At 38.6% G+C, this 8,544-nt stretch overlaps 1 protein-coding gene across 3 annotated transcripts in view; it reads right to left on the bottom strand.

The window, feature by feature from the left end:
• Positions 1-8,544, bottom strand: part of LOC122545806 (histone deacetylase 2) — a 94,255-nt gene that overhangs the window by 53,902 nt on the left and 31,809 nt on the right. For all 3 annotated transcript variants that reach the window (XM_043684717.1, XM_043684722.1, XM_043684729.1), the window contains exons 2-5: positions 7,912-8,024; positions 7,694-7,811; positions 496-570; positions 252-390 (exon numbers count right to left, since the gene is read on the bottom strand). In XM_043684717.1, the coding sequence (XP_043540652.1) occupies positions 252-390; positions 496-570; positions 7,694-7,811; positions 7,912-8,024 (445 nt within the window). The remainder of the gene's footprint in view (positions 1-251; positions 391-495; positions 571-7,693; positions 7,812-7,911; positions 8,025-8,544) is intronic.

Here is an 8,544-nt window from a genome sequence, read left to right on the forward strand (position 1 = left end):
TGAGTCATTTAAGTAACCTTTTTAATATCATATTTCTATATAAGTTTGTCTCTATCTAGCAATTTTAGGACAATGTTTGGAAAATTGTTTGGAACATTTTAGCTGGTGTCAACTTAGACTTAATTGTCCCTTAAATAAATTTACTTAAAAGGTTTCGCTGATTATTTATATAATAGAACAACATAGTTCTATAAGATAAACCAAACAATATCAGTTATTTCCCTTAAAAAGACAACAGCTGCTTTACTTACTTCAGTAATTCAAGAATGGCGAGAACAATGTCATTGACGTAACAAAAACCTGATGCCTCAGATTTCTTGGCATGATGAAGACCTCCTGCCCAGTTGACTGCGATATCAGTCTGTTGTCTATTGAGTTTTACTGCTGCAGCTATGTAGAAAGGGAATATGAAAATTATTTTGACTGGTTCAGCAGAAATCTCACTTGCAATGATTTTTTTTTCCATAAGTGTATGCCCAGAAAAATTTCACTTACCCACTGAACCTCCTGTTGATAATTGACAAAATTCAAACATTCCATCAAATACAGGACAATCTTCTCCAACATTAACTGTAGAAATAAAAACAACTTTTAAAATCTTCTGTGTAAGCCCAGTAAATACTAAAATTAAGGATGAAAACTCTAGATTAATTTTTAAAAGAGGATGTCTATCACTGGGTTTATTCAGAATATCAACATCAATACAGTAGATGTTTTTAAAACAATATGCTTTGAATATGAAAAGAAGGAAGATCTGAATTTTTAAAAGACAGGTATACAAGATGAACCTGTCTAAACATTCTGAAGGTGCGACTACAGTATTTGACAGGGGAAATTAATGCCTTGGACATTCAGAAGGCTTTTTTTTTTGAAAAGCCCTAACCCTTATAACAGTCCATTAACTAAACTGAAGTTTAATGAAGTAAAAGAAAATTATTCACCTGATTAGGAAATAAGCTGAGCAGCGGGGGCTTGAGAATAAAGATAATCATCAAATGTTCTAATTGGCAGGATACGACTAGTGCTGTCTGCAAAGATTTGTGTTGAGGCTTCAGTCATTCACAGTATTTATGACCAACTTGGATGATACAATAAAGAGCCTCATCATCATGTTTGTTTAATGCTACAAAGATAGGCAGCAATATAAACACTGTAGATGGAACCCATAAAATTAAGAGAATAATAATAGATTTAGTCTTGTTTTTTGCAAAATGGAGGCAGAAAGCAGGAAAATACAAGTTAGTTAACTAGATATCATTCATACAAACAATATAGGAAGCAATTATTAAAGAGAACACGGTGCTTAGAGATATTTCTGATAATTAGGCCGAGTCAATATGGTTTTGTGAAAGGGAAATTCTGTTTAACCAATTTATTGGTGTTCTTTGAGGAAGTAAAATGTAGTGTGGATTAAGAGGAAATGCCAGATATACTGTAGTAGATTTCCAGCAGGTATTTAAAAAGGTGTTACATCAAACAGTATTATGGAAAATAAAAGCTCATGATTAGATTAATTACCTACAGTGTGGAAACAGGCCCTTCAGCCCAACAAGTGAAGTAAAATGTAGTGTGGATTAAGAGGAAATGCCAGATATACTGTAGTAGATTTCCAGCAGGTATTTAAAAAGGTGTTACATCAAACGGTATTATGGAAAATAAAAGCTCATGATTAGATTAGATTACCTACAGTGTGGAAACAGGCCCTTCAGCCCAACAAGTCCACATCGACCCTCCGAAGAGCAACCCACCCAGACACATTTCCCTCTGACTGATGCACCTAACACTATGGGCAATTTAGCATGGCCAATTCATGATGTGTGGACAACATATTGGCCTGGACAAAAGATTGGTTAGGTGACAAGAAACAAAACATAAATGGGTCATTTTCTGGTCAACCTTATTTTTATAACTTAAATAAATGATTTGGATATACAAACATATCATTATTAAATTTGCTGATGACACAGAGATAGGTAGGAAAATAGGTATAGTTAGATAAGTTGTGAAGAGGACATACAGAGTTAACAAAAGCACATACATAGGTTTATCTGGTGAATGCAATATAATGTGGGGAAAAAGTGAAATTGTCCACTTAGATAGAAATAATAAATTTGAAGCATATTATTAAAATGGTGAGAAGTTGTACAGCTCTGAGGTCAGAGAAACCTAGACATCCTCATGTGTGAATACCAAAAGGTTAGCATTCAGGTACAGCAAGTAATCAAGAAAACAAATAGAATGTTATTGTTTATTTCACGGGGAATTAAATACAAATGTAAGGACATTATGCTTCAATTTTATAGGGCATTGGTTAGACCACCTCTGGGTATCATGTACAGCATTGATCTTCTTATTTAAAAGTGTTAGAAGCAGTTCACAGAAAGTACGTAATTAATGTTAGAAGTCACACAACACCAGGTTAGAGTCAAACAGGTTTATTTGAAATCACAAACTTTCGGAGTACTATTGTTTCTTCAGGTGAAGTCTGAAAGCTAATGATTTCAAATAAACCTGTTGGACTATAATCTGGTGTTGTGTTATTTCTGACTTTGTCCACTCCAGTCCAATACCAGCACCTCTACATCGTAAGTTAATTGCTTTATGAGGAAATGCTGTCCTGGTTGGACTTGTATCCACTGGAGTTTAGAAGAGGAAGGGTTGATTTGACTGGAAGCTAAGAGATCCTTTACAGACAAACAAAGCTGGAAGAACTCAGGAAGCCAGGCAACAACTGAGACTGACAGGGTAAATGGGGACAGGATTTTTCATCTTGTGGGAGAATCCAGAACTAGTGGTCACTGTTCAAAAATAAGGAGGCATGTTTTTAATTCACGGAGAATTTTTTTCTCAGAGGGCCGTGAATCTTTGTAACTTTCTTCTGCTAATGGCACTGGGCGTTGCGTCTTCAAATATTTTTAGGCAGATATGGATATTTGATAAGCAAGCAGATGAAAGGTTTTCGGGGAGGTGGGAATGTAGAGTTAATGTTGCAATCTGATCAACTGTGACTTTACCTAATGGTGGAGTAGGCTCAAGGGGCAAACTAAAGTATATTTGCTCCCAATTTTTATGTAAGTAAAAGGGCAAATGGATTTAATTTTAGGAAAATGTGGCTTCATTTACGATAAACTTAAAGTGAGAAGAACAAAGTACTTTCAAAATAGTGAAGGTCCAAACAAATGTGTAACATCCATGTACCTACATAAAATGTCATGAGGTGCAAAATAAAAATCAAAAATGTGATAGAATTCTGGTTTTTGTACCTAGATATATTTCAATTTGTTTTTAAGATCTTCAGTACCTCTTGCATAATTAATATGCTTGCTGAAATGTAGAAGCCAATTAATGAGTGGATTTAAGAAAAAAAGGATTGGATGTTGCTGACTAGGTTAGCATTTACTACAGATTCCTCAGCACTGTGGAGAAGATGGTAGTGAGGTACCTTCTTGCACTGATGCAGTATTTAGGGTGCAGGGGCAACCACAGTGCTGTTATTGACCCAGTAACACTGAAGGAACAGCAATGTAGTTCCATGTCAGGATGGCATATGGCTTACAGGGGAACTTGCAGCTAGTGATGTATCTGTAGCCTAATATCACAGATAACAGAAATCGCAGATTTTGAAGGTGCTTTAGGAGGAGCCACGATGGTTGAAGTACATCTTATAAATGGTACACATTTCTTCAACTGTGCATCAGGGATGAAGGGAGTGAATATTTAAAATGCAGGATGGATGCCAATCAAGTGGGCTGCCTCGCCCTGGATAGGATCAAATTTTTTTGTGAGATTTTGAAGCTGCACTCATCTGGGCAAGTGGAGACTATGCCATCACACTCTTCATTTGTGCATTATAGATGCCAGACAGGTTTTAGGGAGAAAACGATGGTCATGTCATTCAGCATCAAGGGGTAATAGTTAAGATTTCCTCTTGTTGGAGATGGTTAAGGTCTGGCATTTGCGATGAATAAATGTTACTTTATTTTGCTTTATGCTCTTAATGGGATGTGGGCATCATTGTCAAGGTGAGCATTTACATTTCAGAATCCATTGTTTTTGGATTTATCCATTTCTAATAGCCCTTGAACTGTGTGCCTGGCTTGGTTATTTCAGAAGCCAGTTAGAAATCACTACAGTGCTGCAAGTTTGGAGTCACAGTAGACGAGCTCAGGAAAAGGGTTTTTCCAAAACGTCATTAGTGAAACAGATGAGCTTTACAGCAGTTGATGGCAGTTGCATGGTCACCATTACGGCGTGATTGGTATTCCAGATTTACTAAATGAATTCAAATTCTACCAGCTGCAATGGTGAGAATTGAAGCTGTATTCCAAGAACTTCATCCTGAATCTCTGAAATAGTAGCCAAATACATTACCACTATGCCACTGTCTTCCCTTACTTGTCACTTATCTGTCCAAGCTTGGATGCCGTCCATGTCATAGAGTCATAGATATGTTCAACACGGAAACAGACCCTTCGATCCAACCTGTCCATGCCGACAAGATATCCCAACCCAATCTAGTCCCACCTGCCAGCAACTGGTCCATAACCCTCCAAACCCATCCCATTCATATACCTATCCAAATGCCTCTTAAATGTTACAATTGTACCAGCCTCCACACTTCCTCTGGCAACTCATTCCATACACGTACCACCTTCTGCTTGAAAAAGTTGCCCCATAGGTCTCTTTTATATCTTTCCGCTCTCACCCTAAACCTATGCCCTCTAGTTCTGAACTCCCCGACCCCAGGGAAAAGACTTTGTCTATTTACCCTATCCATGCCCCTCAATTTTGCAAACCTCTATAAGATCACCACGCAACCTCCGATGTTCCAGGGAAAACAGCCCCAGCCTGTTCAGCCTCTCCCTATAGCTCAAATCCTCCAACCCTGGCAACATCCTTGTAAATCTTTTTTGGACCTTTCAAGTTTCACAACATCTTTCCAATAGGAAGGAGACCAGAATTGCACGCAATATTCCAACAGTGGCCGAACCAATGTTCTGTACAGCCGCAACATGACCTCCCAACTCCTGTACTCAATACTCTGACCAATAAAGGAAAGCATACCAAATGCCTTCTTCACTATCCTATCAACCTGCAACTCCACTTTCAAGGAGCTATGAACCTGCACTCCAAGATCTCTTTGTTCAACAACACTACCTAAGACCCTACCATTAAGTATATAAGTTTTACTAAGATTTGCTTTCCCAAAATGCAGCACCTCGCATTTATCGGAATTAAACTCCAGCTGCCACTTCTCTGCCCATTGGCCCATCTGATCAAGATCCTGTTGTAATCTGAGGTAACTCTCTTCACTGTCCACTACACCTCCAATTTTGGTGTCATCTGCAAACTTAATAATTGTGCGTCTTATGCTTGCTGGGCACAGACTAATTCAGAATCTGAGGAGCCACGAATGATGCTGAACATCATGCAATCATCAGCAAATATGCCCGCTTCTGACCTTATGATAGAGGGAAGCTCAATGATGAAGTAGCTGGAGATGATTGGGCCAAGGACACCAAACTAAAATTTCTACAGTGATGAAAATAAACCAATAAATCAGACAGGCTAGCAATCAGAAACAATATCAGAAATTGCAGGAAAAGGACAGCAGAGTTACCGTTGCACATCCAGTCCATTTTTCGGTCCATTCTGAAGAAGAGTCACTGGATCCGAAATGTTAATTCTGCACAGATGCTGCCAGAACTGCTGGGTTTCTTTTCATCAACTGCTGATTTTATTCCTGCAGTGCTGCCCGGGCAAAGATCAACTTCCAACAATCCAAAACCACCCTTCTTTGTGCTAGGTATGATTCCAACCGGCAGACAGCTTAATCGCGGTTCTCACTGACTGTGTTTTACTAGGATTCCTTGATACCGTACCTGATAAAATGCCGCTGTAACACTGAGGGCAATCACTCTGACCTCACCTCTGGAGTTTAGCTTTTTGCTCACGTGGGGACGAAGGCTGTAATGAAGTCAGGAGTTAGGTGCCCCTGTGGAACAATAAGTTACTCCTTTGCAAGTATCATTTGATCGCACAATCAATGACTCCTTCCATAACTTTCCTGATGTAGGATGTTGTGAAACTTGAAAGGGTTCAGAAAAGATTTACAAGGATGTTGCCAGGGTTGGAGGATCTGAGCTACAGGGAGAGGTTGAACAGGCTGGGGCTGTTTTCTCTGGAGCGTTGGAGGCTGAGGGGTGACCTTATAGAGGTTTACAAAATTATGAGAGCAGATGGGACTAGATTGGGTTGGGATATCTGGTCGGCATGGACAGGTTGGACCGAAGGGTCTGTTTCCATGCTGTACGTCTCTATGACTCTATGTCTAAGAGTAGATTAATAGGGCAGTAATAGACTGGGATTTTAAATGCTCTGCTTTATATGCACATAACATACCTGGACAATTTTGCACATTTTCAGTTGTTGTAGTTGTACTGGAACAATTTGGCTTGGTGCACAACTAGTATTGGAGCACAGGTTTTCAGCACTATTGCTGGAATATTGTCACGTCTCTACTGCTTTTGTAGTATCTGGTATCTTCAGCTGTTTCTTGGTATTATGTGGAATGAATCAAATTGTTTGAAGACTAACATCTGAGAGGTTGGAGGAGGTTGAGAGGGATCGTGCACTCGGCGTGTCTAGCTGATAGAGATACAAATACTTCAGCTGTGACCTTTGCACTGTCATTGAGGATAGGGATATTTGTGTAATCTCCATCTCCTGCTTCTTATTTAATTACCACCATCGTTCATGACTGGCTATGACAGGAGTGCCAAACTTATATGTTTTCAGTTGGATTAGAAAAAATGTTACTTAAATGAACAATTCTACAGTTAAATCATGTGATAAGGATTTTAGATGAGTTAAATTGAACGGCTGAACAGCTTATTAACTAGTAATATGAACATTTCTGTGCATAAATGGTGACGGCAATTCAAACAATACAAATTCAGAAAATTGATTTGAAGGCTAGAGACCTGATTCAACGAGTTATAAAACCAGCTATGGAAAACATCCTTGGATGAGATAAAGGCAAGTCTTAGTTAATCAAGCACACAAGTTTATATGCCAAGACTCTAGAAGATCATGGTAGAAAAATACAGTTAATGGGCTTTAACCCCATTGTGTAGACAAATAACTCAACACACCTTTGGGCATTTTGAATTTGGGAACCTTTATAAGACAACATTATTTTTTTTACTGCTTAACTAGTGTGTATATCCCACTTAATCTCTAATTAAGTAGATACTGTAATATGCCAGTTACAATTGATTTTGATTGTTTAAACATTAAGAAGAACCAAGTGCATAAAAGTAAAATATCAATAAATCACATTCACATGTATCCTTATGGAATTTGACAATTCTTCATTGTCTTTACGTATGAACCAGGAAAAGAAATAAAGTCACACAATCACTCCAGTGTACCTGTATATGCGAGAGAGCGCGAGACCGAGAAAAAAGGGTGGGGTGCATTAAACAGTGTCAAATTTAATTGAAAACAGGAGTGACGGAACAAAGTTCAAACTGACAGACTCCATTGCACCAAATACAAAATGACATATCAAATTTATAAGGGGAACCATGAACACTTCAGATTATTCATGTATGGAGGGTTAATAAATCCTGAATATTTTGGGCCTATATGATTTTGCATTGGACAAGACAATTTAAAATTTCTTTCTTACATCTCTGCATCTGTTTGCTGAACTCTGACATGTTATCTGGTCGTATTGACCGCAGGAACTTGATATAGTCATCACTGTGGTATTTTGTCATCTCCTCAGTTGTGGCCTTGTGTGGCCGCTAATGGAAAAATAATAAAAATCAGTTGGTTATACAATTGTCAGTTCTCCTTCTCCATTCCCCAACTAGTCAGGTTCAGAAAATAGAATAACCAACTTACATAGATTTCCATCTTTCTGTACAAACCATAATTCAGCAACAGGTTATGGGTCATACGGATTCGATGTGGTTTCATTGGGTGTCCCTGTCCATAATAGTAGTTCCCAATGTCACCTAATAAAAGTAAAGTCAAACTGCTCATTAATCAAGATGGAAAACTACATTTAATCCAGCATTTTTAAAATAAAGCCTTTGAACTTTGTGCAAACAATGTATTTGTCTTATTCAACAAGTGAATCCCAACAACTAATTAATCTAAAAATCAATATCATAGAACATAGAAGAATACAGCGCAGTACAGGCCCTTCGGCCCTCGATGTTGCGCCGATCCAAGCCCACCTAACCTACATGAGCCCACTATCCTCCATATGCCTATCCAATGCCCGCTTAAATGCCCATAATGAGGGAGAGTCCACCACTGCTACTGGCAGGGCATTCCACGAACTCACGACTCGCTGAGTAAAGAACATACCCGTACCATCTGTCCTATACCTACCCCCCCCCCTTAATTTAAAGCTATGCCCCCTCATAATAGCTGACTCCATACGAGGAAAAAGATTCTCACTGTCGACCCTATCTAAACCCCTAATCATCTTATACACCTCTATCAAGTCACCCCAAACCTTCTTTTCTC

Source organism: Chiloscyllium plagiosum, chromosome 3 (genome assembly GCF_004010195.1).
Source record: "Chiloscyllium plagiosum isolate BGI_BamShark_2017 chromosome 3, ASM401019v2, whole genome shotgun sequence".
NCBI lineage: Eukaryota > Metazoa > Chordata > Chondrichthyes > Orectolobiformes > Hemiscylliidae > Chiloscyllium > Chiloscyllium plagiosum.